Source organism: Rhipicephalus sanguineus, chromosome 3, assembly GCF_013339695.2.
Source record: "Rhipicephalus sanguineus isolate Rsan-2018 chromosome 3, BIME_Rsan_1.4, whole genome shotgun sequence".
In the NCBI taxonomy this organism is placed as follows: Eukaryota; Metazoa; Arthropoda; class Arachnida; order Ixodida; family Ixodidae; genus Rhipicephalus; species Rhipicephalus sanguineus.
In genome coordinates this window covers 22,503,728-22,526,540 of record NC_051178.1, presented here as the reverse complement: position 1 = coordinate 22,526,540, position 22,813 = coordinate 22,503,728, and the positions used below count along the sequence as shown (strand labels likewise).

The 22,813-nt window shown below is 46.0% G+C and overlaps 1 protein-coding gene across 1 annotated transcript in view; it reads right to left on the bottom strand.

Moving 5' to 3' along the window:
- Nucleotides 1–14,397, bottom strand: part of LOC119386487 (neprilysin-1) — a 46,370-nt gene extending 31,973 nt beyond the window's left edge. The window contains exon 1 of the mRNA XM_037653760.2: nt 14,047–14,397. Within this exon, the coding sequence (XP_037509688.2) occupies nt 14,047–14,373 (327 nt within the window). The 5' untranslated portion in view covers nt 14,374–14,397. The remainder of the gene's footprint in view (nt 1–14,046) is intronic.
- Nucleotides 14,398–22,813: the final 8,416 nt, after the last annotated feature.

Sequence of the window (22,813 nt, the reverse complement as noted above, 5' to 3'; positions counted from 1 at the left end):
GTGCTCGGCTGCTGACCCGAAGGTCGCGGGTTCGATCCCGGCCGCGGCCGTCGCATTTCGATGGAGGCGAAATGATAGTGGCCTGTATACTGTGCGATATCAGTGCACGTTAAAGAACACCAGTGGCGGTATTTTGTAAGCATTCCTAAAATGGACGGAGGCGGTCCGTCCGTTTGAGTCGCACGCGATTGGTCAATGTGAGCCGTGACGAGCGCCGCGACGCATCGCGTGCTCACATTGACTAGTCACGTGCGGACCGCCTCCGTCCGTTTTAGGAATGCTTACAAAAAGCCGCCACAGATGGTCGAAATTTCCGGAGCCCTCCACTAGGCGTCTCTCATAATCATATCGGGGTTTTGGGACGTAAAACCCCAGATATATATATATAATGCTTGCCTTATCTTTGCCAAGGCGATGCAGGAAAAGAACTCTGCAAGCGGAGTTCCTTCCCTGCTTTCCCCTACGTATCGTAGGCAATGTGCCCTCTTTTGCTTACATGACGAGCCCCACCTTCCTTCTGTTTTTCTGCGCGGTGCCTTTAGAGTGACCGCATTGAGCGTCTCGCAGTGGGAGGTTAGCTGAAGTCACGTGCTGTAATCAATGACGCTAAAAGTAGCGTGCTCTGGTGCGCGACTCACATCTCGCAGGAAGTATGGCCCCCTCTGAGATGCACGGACTACGTTTTATTATTTTAATACTTGTAGACACGTTGTTCATCTACTAATCTACTGACCTAATTGGTCAGAAATCTTATACGATGAAATTTTTTGTCCTCGCATGCCTCATAATCATCTTAGAATAACAGAGAGCGTTTGTGGTGTCCTGACTTCTTTCTTGTGTCCGTGTTTGCACGCCCTGTCTTTTCAGAATGAATCATAATCATCGTCTCAATCGTACAGTAATGTCAATAAACACATCGCACCGTCAGAGGGTGCTAAGTAACTATCATTCATCAAGGAGAGAGCGTTGTATGGCTCGTGATTTTAAAAATCCGGCGTTCGGCGGCGCAATACCATTGGTACCAAAACTCGAGTGGGCCGATACCGCAGGCTGTGCAACAACGGGTGAGGTTGAAAATGCTACAGGGTGAGGGTGGGACGAACAATGCAATTGACTAATAACGTTAAAGTAGTTTAATTAATGAATGTCTCTCCAGAGCATAGGCTACTGCGGTCTTCTTAGCGTGAGCTAAAGGGGTTAAATTTTATTCCAGCGCCGCCGAGATAATGTGCATACACGCCATGGGAGCGATTGACAGATAAAGCGTGGCGCCGCTAAGCGCGAGGTCGCGGGTTCGATTCCCTGTCATCGCGGCCGTATTCCAGTGGGGACGAAATGCAAGAACATCCGCTCACTTAGATCCAGGTGCACGTTCAAGAACCCCGGGTGTTTAAACCTATTACATAATTCCCCACTGCGACTTGCCCCATAATGACATTGTGGTGATGGCAAGTAAAATCCCTTAAATTATCATTATTTACGTAGGACGCTAGGGGACAACAGAAATACTACGTGAATAACACCCCCCTACACACGCTTCATCATTAACGCGAGAGTGTCACGCACCGTGTTTTGCCTAAATTAATGTTGGGCATGTTCTGTCATCTGCTTATTAATAATTCGCAAGTATCCACGTGTATGCGCCTGTGGACACTTAGGAATTACGAATGCTCTTGCCGTAGGATAATATATTTATATATATATATATATATATATATATATATATATAAATATATATATATATATATATATATATAAAGGGAGAAGGTTATGATATTCCTCTAGTTTTGCTTGCTTTGCTCGCTAGGCCGTCTTCTGGCGCTGCTGTCGCATGCGAAAAACTACACTGCAGTGTGTATTTTCGCGGGGTACAAGTCAAGAAATGGCTTCTCCTGGTCTTTGTGTTATTTTTTTCAGTCATATAGCAACTTGAGAAATCCAAAACACGACTAGACGCTTAAGGGGGGTGCGGTTTAAACCAATGCACTGCGGAGAAAACATTCAACCAGGTTAAATATAAAGGCTTCGAGCTTTCATTTTTTAAATTCAATTTACATAAACCAACACTCTACCAGTATCAAGTGTTAATAATAATAATAATAATAATAATAATAATAATAATAATAATACTAATAATAATAATAATAACAACAAAGATAGATAGATAGATAGATAGATAGATAGATAGATAGATAGATAGATAGATAGATAGATAGATAGATAGATAGATAGATAGATAGATAGATAGATAGATAGATAGATAGATAGATAGATAGATAGATAGATAGATAGATAGATAGATATAGCTAGCTAGCTGCCAATTTGGTGTTGGCTGGCTGGCTAGCTAGCCAGCCAGCCGCTTACGTCTAGGTGCTCTCTTGATCGCCTCCTTAACTTGGTGTAGACCAAAATTGGCAGGGGAGGGTAAGAGGATTTGACGAATATGACTGTCGGGTCTTGACGTGAATAACCTGAAAATCCTATCGCGTACATCGTCAAACACTTTCCTCCAGACACGTGTGGCACATACCCGTGTACCACGGGCCGCGGTGTATGGGCATGCGCCACAGGTGATAGACATTTTATATCTACCCAGGAACGGTGAAAATAGACATTGCTCATTTATATGCGAGAGCTTTAAGAGAAACCGACATCGGCAGCGTTGACCTGACAAATGGAAAGAATAAAGACTAGGATCTCAGCAGGAATCGAACCTAAGCACAATTCTGCGTGGCAGTCAGGCATTCTACCACAGAGCCACGCCAGGGCTACAAACTGGTTTGGAAAAACGGATGATGCAGGCGTAATGTCGGTGCAACATCCATTGTGGTTGTGGTGCTGGCTATCTAATTTTACAAGAAAGCGATAAACACTACTTATGTATCCTTACGATAAAGGCGTAATATCATATTATTGTATGTGGTTCCAGTGTTGGCTCCGCTTTTATAGCAGTCTAATAAACCTTACATTTGTATTCCTATGATTCAGCAAGCTATATTGAAGCATTTCTCCGATCCCGGAGGAACACGTTAACGAAAATTACGTATGGTATACACATGATTGCAGCATAAAGTGTACTTGGTTTCGATAATACTGACGTATGTGCCCTAACGTGAGGGCTGACGTTACGTCGCACCATAAATTACCCTTTAAACGCCAGTGTTGTCGACGTGCCTGGTAAGCCCACGATGTGCACACAGCTACTTGACTTACAAAAGCACGTCGATCCACCTCGTAACGCTTGGCTCAAAACCATAAAATACAGCATAAAAGTACTCGATGACTGCTTCGCATTAAACCGATTCCCACAACCCGCGAGATCTGCCGAATTTTTTTCCTTAGCCTTCGCCCAGTTTTCGCGCTGTTTTCAACGCAGTACTCCTTTAACTCGTGATCTCTCGTAAATGTTTCTTGTGGCACATGTCAGTGATAAATGGCATCTATATTAAACGAATAAATATAATTGATTACGGATAATGATATTTATCGCTGCTAATAATTAACGATATTCTATTATTTCCTGCCATCGTACTATAACTGCATAGATTGATATACTCGCTAGCTATATATCTTAATTATGACCTACACTGACAGCTTTCACCCCTACATTTAAAATATGTTGAATTCATCATCGCTATTCATTAGTAACGCATTTCATGCCAAGGTGCGAATGCAGATCAACATTATAGTAAGTCATTCTCAATGTGAATTCTGGGCTAACCTAATTTTAAAAATTCGCGCAGCTTGCACTCAGTCGCGCAAAGCTGGGCTTGAGGAAAGCTGGTCGACCCTTGGCTGGTCCTGGCTTGACCAGCCAAGTTTCGACACGTGTATTCACACGCCGATGCACGAAGTGTTCAGGGGATCACATTGTAAATCACTAGTATAGACTAGGTGTTGATAGGGTTCGATTGGGTATCGCTTCGCCATCACAACACGAAGTATGTCACAACACCACTCAATCACAACACTAAATTAATCACAAGGGCCAATCACAAGTAAATCACAACACCAAATGAATCTTCTTAAGCAGATTAATTAGAATAATTAGCTTAATAGCATTGTAACTGGAAAACAGCGCGAGAAGACAGGGACGGAAGGGCACACACGCAACGCTCGTGTGTGTACCCCTCCCGTCCCTGTATTCATATGCTGTTTTTTTCGCTACAATGCTACAAAACCAACAAGCCCACCGACATGCAATAGCTTAATAGGTCTTAGTGGCACATTGGAGGCTTGGTCTCGATTAGCTTGCATCCCAAGTCAGACTAGCCTTAATTATAACTAAATTAGCTTAGTTAGCCTAACTCGCACATTCGAGGCTCGGCCTCGACTAGCTCCATTCGAAGTCAATCTAAGCCTAATGAACTAATTAACATAACTAGCGCTAATTAGGTCAGCATTATTTAGTCTTAATTAGCATTAGCTCGGTACAACTTGCCGAGCGCGGCATGACCGCAACAAGAATCTCAACTCGGCTCAATTGTGGCTAATTAGCCTCTGAGTTAATTATGCCTGGCTAATTAGGCTTTGCCCTGCTCAACTAGGCTTAATTAGGATTGGGTATGATTCACTTGGCTTAACTAGGCACAGTTATGCTGAACACGCCGACATGATGATTGTTTGTCTACATTGCGAATCAGACAAAGGGTGAGCATAATAGCTCGGCTGTAAAAATAGCTATTTTAATTGTGCTGCAGAGCCCTTAATTGCCAATTAGCAAAACATTCTAAATTTATTCAGCCTCTCCCTCTATGCTTTCATTTGATGCATTACAATGATATCGTCCTATTAATTTATTGACCATCTACCCGCATACATTGGGTACCGTATTCATACATTGAATACCGTATGCATTTCATGTACGTATGCTTCTATACTGAAAGCCTTCTATTATGAGCTTAAAATTGGTGATTTCATCGTTACAAGTGATGACTTATATCGTCAGGGTGCAAATGCGCAAAATGTTGCTGAGTAAACCTCAGTCAGTGTGAATACTTGCGGGTACGTCATTGTCAGTTTTGGTAATTATCCATAATAATTAAGCTAAATGACCCCTAATCACGAATTAGCAACTTGAGATTGTTACATCTAATTAAGCTAAAATACTCCTAATCACTAACTAGCAAACTTAAGATTCTTATATCTTTCATCCTCTTCGCCTCTACTCCATGTGATACATTACAACGCCATCCTCCGATTAGTTGATTCTTAATTACCCCTTTCCTATTTAACACTAAGTATAAGTATTAATAATTCCAGATTATGATTACCATATCTCTTATACCTTTGATTCGAAATTAGCTATAACAGTAGCTACTGCTAGTTACATGCGATAGCCATCTAGTATCAATGGTGTACATTGCAGCACTATCTGTAAATATATATATTATACATGTCCTTCTATACTGACCACTTTCACTAATAAGTTCTAAATAAATTTTTAAATTCATTAGTACCTTTGATTATATATACCCAATAGAGGAAGATTCGATGCGTATCAAAGTCTCTTGTTAATTCTTACTTGCTTTGAATTATGAGGAGCTATTATCGTTTTTGATCATCTGCTCGAATTAACTTACGATTTCTCATTGGTAATTATCAACTGAAGAACTCCACAGTATTCATACTCTCCATATCTTGAGCAGCTTCAAGAAAAACAAACTTGTATAAAAACACTGACATTTTCACGTGTTTTGCGGCCACCGAAAACACTATCAAGCGCATGCACCCTTATAAGGTGGTTTCGCTGCAATGCACCTTTTCACAAAAGTTCCCTTCGAATCTCAGAAACTTCGCCAACATCAGCCAAACTTCACAGGTACGAAGATTGAATCATAGAGATTGAATCACTTTAGTGATTTAAGCAGGTGAGGGCGCATTGTTTTTGTATAAATTTTTGAATTCTCTCCTATGGAGTTTCACATAGCACATAAAAGTGGTTCTCGAACCCAGGAAGTTTATGGGAATAAAGCAAAATTTCTCGCACTGTGAGGTGATGACACCCAGATTATATGGACGAAGTGATTTAAGGGTATATTGAAGCGTTGCACTACAATAAATGTTTAAAGGTCGTTTCCCATTCAGTGACGCTGCCACTCAGCAGCCCACGCAACAGATGGCGCTAGTTGTCGATGTCCCGAATTCCTGGACATGTATATCGAGGCCGGGGGATCAACACAATCGACTGGGGAGAAGGAGATAGCTTTCACCTTCCAGGCCAGCTTAGCAAGCGACTTTTTCTAATGCCAGTGTATGGATGAACGCTAAGATCGTCCCGGCCGAACCTATTATAGCTGAATTAAGGTTCTGTTCCTCTAAAAACCCCTTATAAATTCACAGCGCAACCATTCAAGCCTAATCGCAGATTAACCTTAGTATTCCTGCTATTTTTTTTTTTTTTTGCTGTCTGCCTGCCTTTCGGCCACCAGTCCTCATGTCCTCTTACAATTATTTGTATCGCCGACCTGTTTCTTTCGAATGCAGTCTCCAAAACCCGAAGCTTCATGTAGAGTGATGCCCGAACATACACCCAGGTGGATATCTTTCCATTCACTTTCAACATTCTCCGTCGTTTCCTTAGCTTCCACAGAGGATGTACATACTGTCACGTGGTTTATTCACGTACAAACGTGAAGAAACGACGAGGAACATCGAGGAACGTCGAGGGTCCAAAATCCAAGCGAGCGCAAGCTCGGGTCGCGTGGCTACCACTAACGATGTGGCTTGCTTTCTTGGCTGCTTCGTCGTTGTCTGTATTGTTCACTACATTTGCCCCCGGTGAATAGCGTAGCCATCCTGGCGACTTAAGGCGTTGTCAGTATGGCGGGGTCATATTAGGGCTTGAGGCGACTCACGTGGACGATTTCCCTACCACGACGACGTAAGTCTTGGGACGGTGTCAAAGGCTCAACCTCATAATTGATTGGGGACGTACGAGTGAGAATGCGGTAGGGCCCGTGATATCGGGCAAGTAATTTCGACGATAGGCCAGGAGTGTTCGGTGGGATCCAAAGCCAAACCAGGGCACCTGTCGTAAAAGTAGGGAGAGGTCGGTGTCGTGCCTTAGCTTCTGATGGCCTTGATCCTCGGTTGTCAGCGAATGGGCCAATCGTCGGCAATCTTCGGCGTACCTGGCAACGTCAGGAATTGCAGTGTACTCAGATGAGCCAGGCGTGTAGGGAAGCATAGTGTCAAGCGTGCATGATGGATCGCGTCCGTACAAGAGAAAGAAAGGCGAAAAACCTGTGGTCGCATGCGTAGCGGTGTTGTACGCGTGCGTGACAAACGGAAGGACGGTGTCCCAATTGGTCTGGTCTGATGCGGTGTACATTGTCAGCATATCGCCGAGAGTGCGATTAAATCGTTCAGTGAGGCCATTCGGTTGCGGGTGATATGCGGTCGTCATGCGATGAATGATGTTGCACTGAGCGAGCAATGCTTGAGTAGCGTCAGATAGAGTCACTGGAAAATTTTCAGAGTATCGCATCTGTTTTCCGCGCGCCGCCGCCGACGCGATTGGCTTACTCGCATCACGTGACCTCTCGCCGCCATATCCCTTCCAAGCGCTTTGGGTGCAAGCGCGTTCAATACAGAGCGTGGCCGGACATTTAGCAGTACCACGGTCCCCAGAAGTACTTCGTCGCTTTTTTAAACGAGTCATGCGGACAGAGGAGTAAGCAGACTTTTTTTTTGGGGGGGGGGGGGCACGGACCCGGTGTGCCACCTCCTGCCTACGCCACTGCATGCAGATGCCAGAAGAGAGTAGCTCACCATCAATCGAACGTTACTGGTGAGCTACTCTTGGAATCTCGTTTGCCGTGTGGGAAAAATTAATGCCAAAGAGCGCCGTTCTACGTGGCTGCATAGTTGGCCTAAACGAATTCGCCCCCTTCGAATAACACTGCTTCCTGCAGTGAACTACACTAACTTCGCTGGAAAAGATCTCATGCGACAGGATACTTTACGCTTTTCGGTTCGTCAGCGATATTGAAAACTACATAACTTTCTATTTGCTCGGCTGTTTATATCTCGATCTGTTGAACAGATTACGCATGCTAGCGGAGTTATAAGCGTGTCACGCACGAGAGCGAAATCGAAGATTTATTAAAATAATAACTGTTTACTGGTATACCTTGAAGGCAATTGTGGCATGATCTTTGGCATTGCACAAAACAGAAGCGTGGAACTCTGTTGATAAACTTGGTATAAGGCAATGTTATCAAGCGTATTTTTACATTTGTTGCAAAAAAATGCTGCTAATGCTGCATTGCACCGAGCGTACCATTAAAATACTCCATAGTTGGTGAGAAATGGTCTCAGCAAAGAAAAGAGCAGATCCCACACTTTGAGCGAGTCGATTTTATGCGAGCCCTAGGTCTATATACATACTGTGTTGCAGTAGAATGCACTTTAAAAATTTCGGGATGTGCTATTTCTGATCAAAAGAACGTAAAATACCATGCCGAGGAAGTTTTAATAAGAATGCATTATGAAAAAAAAAGTGCAGCAGTGCAGAAACCGAACCCCGGCTGTTTACGCGCTGGCAACGCCAAAAAAAGAACTGTTTGTCGGAACACAGCAAAATATTTGCAAATTCATTGCAACGTTCGGAATATTAAGGAGACAAGAAATAGGAAATGAAAAAATTAAGTAGTGATGTCAATAATTTTTGATAGCCTATTTTCTACGTATCGTAAAATAAGATGCACCTTACCTACCGCAAGCCGATTTGCCCGTGCGTTCGGCTGCTGGCGTTCCGAATCAAGACGTCGCGCATAACTTCCAATTACCGTACACACACAACTTCTATGACACATGTCAACCAGTTGAACAGCAAGCACGGTGCGCAAGCAAGCTATGCGTCAGCAATCAGTCGAAGGATGCAATGTTGAATGTTCTCGATGTTCTATAACGTTCTCGAGTGCAGTGAACCTCAACACCGACTGCAAAGCTAGCGCAAACAGTCAAGATTCACCCAATGTCGAAGTAAATGGCATCTCGCACGATGTCACTGCGCCAATGCAACTATGTTTACAGATCCGGACCTAGCGAACACGCCCGGGCGTGACACGAAAAGAGACCGATGAAGCGATGAAGAGAGTTCGCGAGCACATGGCAACATTCGCCGAACGTTTCATTAGTTACACCGCTAACCGCGCAGTCGATCCATACTTGTCGATGACTCGAAATCTATTCCAATATCCTCTTGAAGAAACACACACATATAATGCCGTTCTGCCGAGCGTAACACGGCACTGAGGCTAAAAGATCGGTCACTTCTCAACACACGCTAGCAACGCGCCGGACGGTCTGGAAGGGACATGGCCGCCGCCACCCAATGTTGCCCGCGTGCAGCCTACCTTTGCGGTACTCTGATTTTCCAGTGACTCTAGCGTCAGACAGAAAAACACGCCCTCTGTCGCTCAAAAGTTCACGGGGAGCACCATGGCGAAGGACAAAGTTGCGTAAGATGAAAAACGCAACTTCTCTTGCTGTTGCTGTGGGCAGGGCTGCAGTTTCCGCGTAACGTGTGAGGTGGTCTACGCCGACAATTATCCACCTATTTCCAGAAGAAGTCGAGAGAAGCGGTCCGTATAAGTCGATACCGACGCGACCAAATGGACGCGCCGGACAAGGCAGAGGCTGAAGTGTACCGGCTGGGCGTTCAGGTGGAGCTTTACGGCGCTGACAAGCAGTACAAGCACGTACGTACTTGCGCACAAAAGTATACATGCCGCGCCAGTAGTATCGCTGACGCAGGCGGTTGTAGGTCTTGAGAGCGCCGGCGTGAGCACTTTGCGGGTCGTTGTGGAAAGCAGTACAGATATCCGTGCGCATGTGGCGTGGTATCACTAGCAGCCGCCTCCGACCGTCAGACGCGTAATTCCGCCGATAGAGGAGGTCGTCTAGAATAGTGAACTGCGTCGCTTGACGATGGATAGTTCTTGAGGATGGATGTGCTAATTGGTCAGTCAGAAAGTCGAGAAGATGGGAAATCCACGCACCCTTGCGTTGCTCCAACGGCATGTCTGCGAAGTCAATTGGCGTCAAGACAGCTGAAGAAGCTGACGACGAAGCTGTGTCAGCCGGCAGCGGCGAGCGGGATAGGGCATCAGCGTCCGAGTGTTTGCGGCCGGATCGGTACACAACACGAATGTCGTATTCCTGTAGGCGAAGCGCCCAACGACCGAGGCGTCCCGACGGATCCTTCAGCGATGACAGCCAACATAGGGCATTTCTTCTTCTTGTTTACTGAATATCGCTTTATAACTATGCACTCTCAGACAACGCGACCTCGCTTCAAACAGCAAATCACTTGCTCTTGAATAATCATAAAATGCGTTCCTGCTTGTTTCATCTTTACCCTTTCGGTAGTTACTCAGAGCCGGTTTTCTTTCCATCGCTGCTATCCAGCAAATTTTTATGTAGATGCGCTGGGCGAAATGGACAAACGAATAACGTAACAAGAGGACGAGGCTAGTGGTTGCTCGTTTGTGCATTTCGCACAGCTGATCCACATTACAATGCCGTACCAACTAGCCCAAATTGAAGCTTTGCTATCCAATTAATATTTTCCGCCTCTCAGACTTTTCTCTTGACGCTCTTCACCCCTCAGTCCCTGTCCGAAAGCGAGTGCCTTGAACATTAGACCATGCGCCCATGCTTGCCCAATGTTAACTGAACTGAAAGATACGAATGCGCTCTACCGACGGCGCAAAAACCGATTGGGAAGCAGTGGACTTGCTATGGCCGTTTCATTGAGATATTTCGTTGGTGTTGGCGGACTAAAAGCGATCTGCTCGACAACGCGTGTGGTCGATATGAGGAATTGCACATTTCAGCAAAATTCCGACTTTAAATGGAATGCTTAATGCGCGTTTCCATGATCGCGTGATGGTCCTTTCGTTGGGCCGTTCTAGAGGCTGACGAACGCTGAAAAGAAGGGGGAAGACGCCATGCCGACTCGGCCTGAAAACAGAGTTCCCGGGACGGCCGCTAGCCCCGAGATCGTGCTATAGGTGGCAGCACCATTGCCGCGTAAGTGTGGATAGGCGGTCAGCGGCGCATATACAAACGTACACAGCTGCGATTCGTTGTGAGCGGTTTGAGCCGGTTGTCGTCGAAGAAAACACGTTGAGTGCAGCCTACTGGTAATATGTATGTTCTCCATTGTCCAATAGATGCAAGAAGACCGCCCACCGTCACTATTGCTTGTGAGAGAGATGCAATCTGCCAATGAATTGGATGCTCGCCCTCGGCGACTGTTTGCGTTTTTGCACCCGTTTTTGTTCTTTTATCTTTACGTGTTTAGCTTGTGTTCCGCCACTAAGCGCTGCTGTAGCGTGACTGAATTAATGAAGTATTTACTTTACTCATCTGGACATCAAACAAAAAAAGAAATAACGCCCGTATCCATGCGCGTCGACTTCAGATAGCACTGTGTGCACGAATACGCATTGGCATTTTTTTTTCTTATTCAATTGTCCGTGAAACGTACGCTAGTTGATAAGTTTAATTAGGAAAGCTACGTGGCTGACAACACTTTAGCGCTACGGCGACGTTTAACACACACGCACTTGTTCTTGCTCCAGTAACAGTATAAAAGGTAGCACCTCAGCACAGAGGCTTTCTTCGTTTGATTACTTGAATGACAGTCATATGCAACAAAGGTCCGGTTATTTGATGGGAAAAAAGCGCCTTTTCTTCTTTTCAAGCGAATAATGTCCGCTGCCTTAAGTCAGTTTATAAGAACGCCTCACAAACGTTCACGATAATGTAAAAAAAAGATGAGCTTTTGCGTGAACTTACTGCGACGTTAACGCAAGGCATTGATCTTAAAAACACAGCGCTTATTTAGACATGGACAAAAGAAACATCAAACGATTTGTCCATGTCTAAATAAGCGCTGTGTTTTTAAGATGAATCCGAACCAATGAGCTCGCATCCGCCAAACTCTTCTAGAACGCAAGGCACGATCGTCTCAATTACCTTTGACAGCCTGAGTACTTGTACCTAAGGACAAGGCGGCTTTCGTATAAATTTCGCCCCAAGCCAAAATGGCCACTCTGTTTTATCCCTTCCGTGTCATTCCATTTTCTATTGGTTAAGCGGACAATTTGAGAAAAATATTTCTGTGTAGTGGGACCAGGACCGTGGAATAAAATTACATTTTAAGCACAACTAAACCTCGCCACATAACCGATAAACTACAGCCACGAAATTATACACCTAACAGCGCGAATGTGCATGGCTTGGAGCCTTGTTTTGTTTACCACCGATTCCTAAATGTCCTAAATATATTCCTAAATATATTAACGCGGTATTTATTACTATTCACGATGTGCTTGAACCACAAAGCGGCACCCACGGTGAAATAATTCTAGTGAACGGAGTGTACGACGACCACACAGAACACTCTCGACAACTGCACTCACCGATCTTATTACAGTGCATATACTGCTTAGCAAAGTCAAATGCTTCTTTGCATCGTGTTAGGCATGCGTACAGTTAAAATTGAGCTAACACAACGGAACAAAGCATTCTTTGAGGATATACATGACCTATGCGCACAAGCAAACATGACGTGGCTAGCGGACGACGCAGAGACCAATACACACAAGGCGCGGTTCAGCCAGTAGGCGCCAGGCGGCGACTCCGCTCGATCTCGTGCCAATAATAGCACTTATATTAGCAGGGAGCATTGCGCGATGAGAAAGAAACAATAAAATAATAGGCGTTGTTCAGGCACGCCAAGCTTCGCTTGCCTCCATTTGCCCGATTGCGGAAGCGCCCCTGGCATTTTTTGTTGTTGTTGTTCTGTATCTTTTCATATTGAGCGTATATTCTGCGGTTTGCATAAGTTCCTTTGTGTATTTACATCTCGTTGAGGGACTGACAGTATTTGAAGATAAGTAAATATCTCACATTAGGAAATTTCGCTGTTCCGTACACAATAAATTTAGCCTCTTTATTATTTTCGCTTCTTTTATGCTTGCGTTCAATATCAGAAGCTTAATATCACCAACGCCTACAACAACTGCACTTTTATCTGTCTCAACCCTTACTTTTTCCAGCCAGTCTTCACTTTGTCCCTCTTGTGCACATTCAATAGATCAATCACTTTTCAAACAGAGAGCCTCTGAAAGATGCGCTCCTTCCACAGATGAATATAGTGGCGTTCAACCGTTATAATGTGCTGAGCGGCGCCGAACGCAGGCCTCGTCATGTTGTGAATACTTTACTCCTTTTATCCCAGCATTTGTATCCCTAAAATTGATTTGAAATCGATTTGCCACTACTAAAATACAAGCATGGAGAAACGCCAAAATTTCAAATTCATCCTAAGGCAAGCAGCGGGCTAGTTTAATCGCCATTCGCGAACATGTTCTGTCAACTAATCTGACCGCTAGGCTACAAAGGGGCCACGCGTAATGTTGCGCCACGTACGCTGCTTTCACGCATATGTCGCAACCCTTGCAGTGAGGCTTTTCTTTCTTCGCCACAGCGCGACATTATTTCGCAATCAGGCGCCGATGTATTTAGGCAGCAGTGCGCGACTTCGGATTTTTTTTCTCAATTGTCTTTGGCCTATTGACTAAAGTCCAAGTCAACTAGCTGGGAGCATTCGACGGCGCCTCCGCGTGAGCCGCAATGTTCCGAAGTATATATAGTTGACATGCGAGTTAACATTTCTAAGATATTACAAAAGCACCACTTCACGATTAACTTGACTGATCCCAAATGGACAATGTGGGTTTCGGTACTGGGGAGGAGGTAAACGCATGCAAATAACCTTCGGCTATGGATTGTACTGAAACTTGATAATTTGCTTGCATTCAACAAGCCGCCGGTGCTGTCTTTTCGAGCTGTCACCAGCATAGATAGGTACGATTGCGTTTTCTAAGACTAAGTGTCGCTGCCAGATCATTCACAACATTCTTCTACGTACGTGACCGTAACGCACACAACTTCACGTAGGCAAGACTGAGATACTGCATCGATGCCGGCATTTTTCATACCGTGAGAACATCACAGAGCACGCACCTGTGGGTCCCGCGGCGCGAGCGGTCGCTGGTCGAGGTAGGCTGGCTTCCTAGTTGGTATTATGGGCACCTGGCGGCCACTGTCATAGGTGGACGGTCCAAGTGTGCCTGTGGTAGATGCCAGGTAGGACGCCGCGAGACCAGCCGTGGCGCCGCCAGCGAAACCGCCACGCCCGTATTGAGCCTCAAGGTCACCGTAGCTGTCGGTTGTAGAGCTGTCTGTCAGATACTCTTCTTCAGTGTACGTGCGAGACATGTGGCGAAGCACCGGAGCTGACGCCGTGTACGTGGACAGAGGGTTCAGCAGCGGTGACGTGTTAGACACCATGGCCGCCGTGGGTTGATACGCGGCACTGCCGTAATAATTGTACGGATTGTTGTAGACGACGTATTGGGGTGGAGACGCGAGCACAGGTTCTGTGGACTGGTACGAGCTCACTGCGGAGACAAACTGCGGTTGAGGCTGCTCTAGAAAGACGGGCTGCTGTGTGTAATCCTGCACTGGCGATGAGTATTTCGCGATCTTAATGGCACTGAATGCGGCATCAGCCTCGCACGCCCACTCTTGTGGAGCACAAGTAACGGGTGTTTGGTACGTCATCAGTGCGGGTTCTTCAATGAACACTTCTTGCTCGTAAACAGGCATATCTGCCTGCATGCCTGCCTCCGGCCCCTGCTGTATGACCACCTGTGTCTGCCTCACTGAAGCAATTTGTGGCAACATCGCGACCGATGGCTGCGCTAAGGTTGGGGGAGCAAGGTACGTGTCTGCCTGGTATGTCTGGTACGAAGGCACGTGAGAAACGTAAGTCTGGTTCGTGGCCTGCGAGACCAGGCTCTGCTGTGAGAGCACAGTCGAAGACGGCGTGATGAGGCCCGTCTGATACTGCGGTGTCGTATGAACCACCTGAGTGGCGCTCAACACTCGCTGGGCCGGAGTCATCACGTCTGTAGAGGCAGAAATTACTGGCCTCGCGTAAGCGGGGACGATAGCAGGTGCCGACACTTGCTGGGTAGCCATCATCATATCCTCGGCCAGTAGTGGCTGAACCTCCGGTACCACCTGCACTTCCATGTAAAGAAGAAAAACGTTGGTGTGATTTTGCGCTGCAATTCTTACGACATTTGAGCTTACTGCAGGATTCCAAATATGTGAAGGCTGCCGAACTGGAATGTATTCAAAAACTATACCCCTTGCTGACGGGCCGAGTAGCCGTAATAGCCATTCTACTGCCCGCTAACGTGTGACAACGCGATCGCGAACCGCTTAAGATATACACCCTTGCAATTTTTTAAACGTATCGCGCGAGCGTTGAGCGCGGGATGTGGTAGTGTATAATATTCTCGAAATGTAACGAAGTCTGCCGACGATGCGCAAGCGCACAAAGCCCACTGAACTGCGATCGCCGTTGCCACGCTGTTTACTTCAACCTATCTTTAAGTAATTTTTATGTAAACGACGCCGTACAACGAATCACGTCGGAAAAATGTTCAAGATTATGCGCATATGCGCTATGAGCAGCCAAGTGCAAGTGTCCTCGGCTGTGCTGGGCCTCGAATTCACTTTCCGCAGCGTTATCCGCTTTCTTCTTTTTCATTTCTTATTGGCGCCTTTCACAGATAATTGTCTAAAGCCATGAGCAGACTCGAGGAACCGGCAGGCGCCCACAGATAAGCAAGCATACGGTGCACTTTGTGTGCTTGCACATCGTCGGCAGATCTCGTTACCTTTCGAGAATATTGTACACTACCACATCCCGCGCTCAGCCCTCACGCGATACGGTTAAACATTTCATTCACTCACTCATCTTTATTTTCCTTTGTCAAAAAAACAAGCGGACGGGACTAAAAGCCGCACCAACGGCTTGACAAGGGTCCCGACTCCCTGTTACATGGCAATGCAGTGAACAGCCATAACAATAAATGCATTATGGCACTCACTATGATACACGTAATCAAAGGTGACAATTATACAATAGTTAGGAAGAAGCAGTAGCTACACTTCAGCAAATAAACATAATTCTTTATTGCACACTTGACGCGCACATGAAACTGCATAGACACCACATAAATATGTCTGTAAATTGCAAAGGTAACACAAGCATGTGCTATCACATCGCAAATATAAACGAAAATGGAGTGGGAATTCATGCATGCTATGCTATTCTAAGATGACCTTGATCATGCAGTAATACTTAATCTCGTCATTAGATGTAACAAGAGGATCGAAGCCATCCTTAAAAAGTTGATCGAATCGTTATGGTACTGTGAAGCTCAATGACTGCGCACAACGGTGTGCCGTACAGCCCACCGTTCCATAAATGTGGTGTCCTTGACAGACCGATTTTCTTTCAGGTGTGCTAAAGAGAGAATGTAGTTTTCTTTATTACGCAGAAACCACCTGTACATCAAAGTTAACCTGTAGTCAAATAAACAAATTCAGGCATAATATCATATTTAGGGAAAAGGCCAATGCGAGAATAAAGGTAACGTGCATTTGCTATCTACCGCCCAGCTCTCTTTTGGAACATATGCAACATCTGTAGTTTTGTAACACCAGTTGTACGCCATACAACACTGCACTAGTCCAAATGAGTGGATACAAAGGAATTATAAGGAAGAATTTATCCTTTAATAGGAAGCATGTGTCGCAGCTTTGACGTGACACCAAAAGCGCTGGACATTTTAAATCGAATGTATGCATTATGTTGCCTCCAAGTCAAATGTGCCGAAAAAAGAACACCAAGGGATTTTATATTCTTTACCAATTCTATCACTTTATTTTCTTGTCAAACAATGGTTGTGATAATGTTTTCCCTTTGGGTCAATATAAAATTGCTTTTCTCTTCCCTGAGCTTATTCTCTTCTCTGAGACTTGCTTTTCTCTTCCCTAAGACTAGAGGGACGCGCTTGGCATTTCCCTCTGGTCCGGCCGTGGTGTTCAATCACACTTTAACATGCCGCGGGATGGCGACCAAGTTCTGCGTCCAATATGCGATGCTCTTCTGGCTATCACACCTCATTCTCTGATTACGCTTTCACCGTTAACTACTACAGCTACCACATGGGTTTGTTTATTCATTCACCATGGACGTTAGTCGTCGGGATGGAGATGTGCAACCAATCGTCAAGGTACATCCACTTTAAACGGTGATATAGCTGCCAGACATCAATATACATTGTACAAACTCTCTTATATCAATGTACAGTAAACATTCAGTTACTTCTGTGAGGGCACGCTTTACTTTCGTGTTATTCCGATTCCTATGACGCAGGGATCAACCATCTTTTTTAACAGGCCGCCTGGTAGATTTTGCAGAGCTGATATCTACATATTGTATATTGTATGAATGAAGGAACACATGGGCTGTTGCACGGACGCCATATATCTGGAGCTTTAGAAGAAGTATAGCGTGATAAATGAAGTGAAATGCTTCCGAAAAGTCAATGCATACACCTATTATGAATTCCTTGCTAGTGAATAATTGTAAAAAAAATTCTTTTTGAGCAGCTAGCGCAGTTTCTGTAGAACGATGTTTTCTGTAGCCATGTTGAAAGTGATAAAGAAGGCTATGCTTATTGAAATTCGACGTCAAACGAAAGCGTATTATTTTTTCTATACCTTTTGGAAATATCGGTAGGATAGCTATCGGACGGTAATTGTTTAAACTATTCTTATCGCATTTCTTATATAATGGCACCACACGTGCAACCTGCATCATTTTGGGGAAAACGCCACTGGACAAAATGATAATATAAATCTGAGTGACTACTGGGGTTATGATGCCAGGAACATATTTTACGGGAACCTTTTGGATTCCATCAGCATCTCTTCCATCAGCATTTTTTCATTCAGTGGAGGTAAGAAGAAACTTCAGGAAAACTAGCAGGAGCGAAAAAAACTGAATCGGGGTTCCCGTTCCATGTTAAAGTTTCATCAGCTGTCAAAGATGTGGCTATTTGATCTACGCTATCCGTGTATTGATCCGCAAAGACGCAGTTAAAGGCATAAGCGAGCGCTTCCCCTGATAGCTCTTTACATTCGCTCAAGATTTTAGTTGAGTAGCTGCTGCACTGCTTGGGTGAAAAAGCACGTTTGACTTGCGCCAAAGTGCTTCCGATATCTGCGTCTTTTCGTCACAAAATAGATTTATGTAATAAAAATCTTTTGCATCTTTTAACATAGATGCCAGCTGGTTTCTGTACGATTTGAAGTATGCTTGCAACTCTCTTCGCTAGATTAAACGCTTGTCTGGTACTCTGGCTGAACAAGAGGGAACAAGCTCCCTCGCCAAAGTAAAGTCACTCTTCTGAAATGGAGTACATGCACTCTCGGCTGGACTTACGCTACTCCTTCACAGAGTTTTACCACGGCCGCTACATAGAAAAAAATAGGTGCGGCCTGCTGCGTGGCACCGAAACGGCGTCTGGGGCCTAGTTTTCCTTGCGCCCGCTCTGGCGCCACCACACTGGTACAGCTGTTTATGGAGAAGCACCTGGACAGTAGCGTTTGTACGCGCGACACTTACTCCAATCAAGCCGCAGATAACGCGTTTTATAGTTGCACATTACAGGTTGAATATTGAAGTCGTTATTAGAAGTGCCGATTACCCCACATATGTGAACAGTTTGCCCTAGGAGTACTAATGTTTTGTAGAGTGGGCCTCAATACTCTCCATGAATACTGCCCGTTTGGCTCACCTGAATTGAAAAGTGTCACTGAATCACTGATCCCGTTTATGGGCAGGCGGACGCCGGGCAGATTCCAAGGGCTGACGTATCGGCCCACCAAAACGCACCACGTTAAGCGCGCACAGTTTAAATGTAGATCCTTTTAATGCGCCAACAAACGTCGGTTGTGGTCCGAAAACCAAGTTAGAGCCAAGAGTTGATAGCAGAAACAAAATGTATTCTCAGTTAAGGCAGTAGAAGCACCACACAAACTTGCACGCTTGGCAGTATATAATACAACTCACAACATCACTTAGCTGGTGTTTAAAACAACGGGAACAAACTTACCGTGCTACAAATGCACTCTCACCCATTCGATACTATCCAAGATTACATTAAAGGCCTTGAATTGCGGGCTGCACCGAACGTGTGCAGCCCGCAATTCTTCGAACGTTTCTCGAATATTTCTCTTCCAAGAGAAACACTCAAACGAACTCCAGCTCCAAAACACTCTCCAAAACAGTGCTTTCACGGTGCCATCACTCGATTGTTCAAGATCGACTGACACGACTAACTTGAACAACCCTACCATCCGTAGTCTCTCCTTTGGATCCTTTCCGCTTTCGCGAACATTCCAAGTGATTGTTCGGCGCGTAGCATGTAGCACAGCGACAGCTAGGGGAAATGGATTCGTCTCGCCGGTTCGTCTGCGGAAACAGTCGGTTCCACTTTGATTTATTGAATTCTCGCGATCTGCGCTAGCGTTAAGCTGTCGCGACGGCGTCTTCGATGGAGAGGGTGAGGGCACGGCCTGGGTTTTTCTTTTTTTTTTCCGTTGCGCGCGCCCGTTGGAGGGAACAATCGGGTGGTACCTTGATGCTGTTTGAGCGCTCGTCTGTTTTAGCGCTCGTTTGTGAGAAAAAGAAGTGCTCTGTAACGACCATTACGCTTCCCGACACTGTAGATCGCATGGGAATACGTGGTACTTCACAGTAGCGTCTTTTCATGCGTTCGAGTTGCACAGCGGCACACAAGAGCTTCGCGGATTCACACCGCTGAAAAAAACCGCCTGCCACACACGCGCGCACCAAAAAATCGTACTCAGGCGCAGGAATCATGAGGCAAGCTACTCACACGCGCGGTCACACACGAGAAAGCACACGAAAAAGCACACGGACACGCATAAATCCTGAGGTGACCACATAGTAACACGAACCGGCGTCTGCCTTGCGTACCGTACTAGTGGCGCCCTCACCCAAAACAGCGTCCGCAATTGTCAACTGAGGCGACCCGCGCTCGCCCACTGACGGTGACGCGACGCAGCAGGCTGCACCTGTTTTTTTATGGAGCGGCCGTGGTTTTACAATGCTGGTTGGGCTAGAGCGCATGAACTACCTCTAAGAGTAGAATCACTCTTGCTACTAGGATGCTAGGACTAAAGTCTAAAAAAGAAAAAAAAAGAAAACCCTCGTGCGCTTTCTACAATGTAACAGTGAACCTTGCTTAGAATGCCTGAAGCTTACCTCACACTCACAGAACTGACACCCACACATTCAGTCTTGCACAACAAGGCAGCACTGAACATAGACTGCTGGCTCTATTTTTTTCTTTATTACCTTGTTCAACGTAGCACAGAAAGATAAACGTAAGCACATCAGTGATGCACTGACTCAACAATGCCTAGAAGGTTTTCATAGCTCACAGAACATCAAGGACAGTGTCCCAGGCTGGTGGTTCAGGCTGGACTGTAAAACACTCAAATTTGAACTACACTCAAAGTTTTCCCTAGAAAACTTTAGGTGAACATCTGCGTTACACACTTGCATTCTCGTTTACCACAATCCATGGAGACCCAGAATCGTAATTATATCATATGGATATCATATGGAGTCTCTACTGATAAGGACGTTATGCCAAAAGGGTCTAGGGGGGCTGGTCTTTTATAGTGCGCTGGAGGACATCCCAATAAAATACCGCATCCGGCCATCTAGAAATGCATGTTCAATGTTCTCTGGTTTATTGCAAAGACGGCACTTAGTTGTCCAATGAACATATATGCATTTTTCCTGAAGCCATGTTTCACGGGTTGACTATTCGTATGACTATTTGTATGGAGGAGGGAAAGCATAAGTCAGCTCTACCGCAGTGCCCAGCCGTTATGCGGTGAAACATACAAAATTCAGAAGGGGCCGCTGTCATTGGACATATTGTAACGCGGCGCTGAAAGAAGAAGGAAGAGGAGGAGGAAGAGAAGAAAGGAGGAAGAGAGGCGTATTTCAGCACGAGCCTCCAGTCTCTACCTGCAGATCCCAGTCGCCGCCGTCCATCACCATCCCGGCGGGTTGCTGCGGAATACCACTCAGCACCAACAAGGCGTATTCCTGAAGATAACTACCAGGCGTCACGACGTGCTTCTGCCGAGCATTACCCAACTTCGCGTACCTCTGCTCCCGCTAATGTAAGCCGAGAACTACCTGTTTGCTACGCATGCGGCCTCCGATGGCATACTTCGCGCTTCTGCCGCCGCCAGCCGCGAGCACCACGCTTTTCGACGTACCCTGCTCGTGTGCACGAAACCTCGACCTCTACACCTGTCATCCACCCGCTACGACAGCAGTGGCCTAGCAGATTCCGCAACGAGTCCCCCGCCTCCGAGCGAAGCCTTACGCCGCCTCCGACACGATCACGCCGTTCGCCGTCCCCGCGTCGTCGGTCGCCTTCCCCGCCTCAGCTGGGAAACTAGCTGGTGCGACCGATGGAGGTGCGGTCGCGGGACGGTCAGATTCGCCAATTCCTCCTGCTGTTGTGATGCTAAAGAAGAAAGTGAGTGTGCGTATAGACGATGTAAATACTATCGCCCTTGTAGACACTGGTGCTGCTATTTCGGTATTGAGCCTTCGTTTCAAAGATTGTTTTTTAGGCCATAAAGTTATGTTCGCGTGGGACCGCTAAGAAACTTTTCGTGGAGTTGGAGGTGAAATGCTGCGCCCTGTCGGTATTTGTTCCGTTCTTCTTTCTATTGGAGGACAAAGTTTCAGAGCCGAATTCTCTGTGTTAGCTCACGCAACTCATGACGTCATTTTAGGTATAGACCTCCTTCGTGAATGCGGTGCAACGCTTGACTGTGGAACTGGAGAAATGCTTCTACAAAGCACGTTGCCAACTGCCGCCATTGGTGACTTTCCAACTCACCCAACTGACGTGCTTTCAATTTCTAAAGATGTGTCGATCCCTGGTCGGACAGCAGTGTTTGTTCCCGTATGCTCTTCTCGCGCCCGGTTAGGACCCTGCACCGCACTTGTAGAGCCTGATAGCACCAACGCTATTAAGAAGAATGTATTGGTTCCGCGGTGCGTTATTCGAGCCATCGACGGACATGCTTTTTTGTGGACGGTCAACGCCTCCCCAGAGCCTGTTGCTCTCCCAGCCGGACTTAAACTGGGAACTTTTGAAGAGCAGACCGCAAATGACATCAGAATGGTTGTAGAGTCTTCAGGCATCAGTCGGACAACGCCCAACTACTCGGCCGAATTGCGACGCATGATTAACAAGTCGCTGCCTTTTTCCGAGCAGCATGTTCTCGAAGAAGTCCTTGCACGCTATGTGGCAGTCTTTGATTTTGCTCACGACGAGCGTTGTCTCACGTTGCCGAAATCCCGTATGCACCACCGAATCAAGACGGGAAATGCTACGCCGATACGCCAGAAACCCTATCGCGTATCCCCTTCTGAAAGGAAAGTGATCGCCGAACAGGTCAACGACATGCTGCAGAAGGGCGTTATTCAGGAGTCATGCAGCCCCTGGGCAGCTCCTGTTATACTCGTGAAAAAGAAAGACAACTCGTGGAGGTTTTGTGTTGACTACCGCCGCCTTAACGCCGTCACAAAGAAAGATGTGTACCCTCTACCACGCATCGACGATGCTGTTGATTGCCTGCACTCCGCCGCATACTTTTCATCGGTCGACCTAAGGTCTGGGTACCGGCAGATACCAATGCATCCGTCTGACAGAGAGAAGACTGCTTTCATTACGCCCGATGGGTTATATGAATTTAACGTTATGCCGTTCGGCTTATGTAACGCCCCAGCAACCTTCGA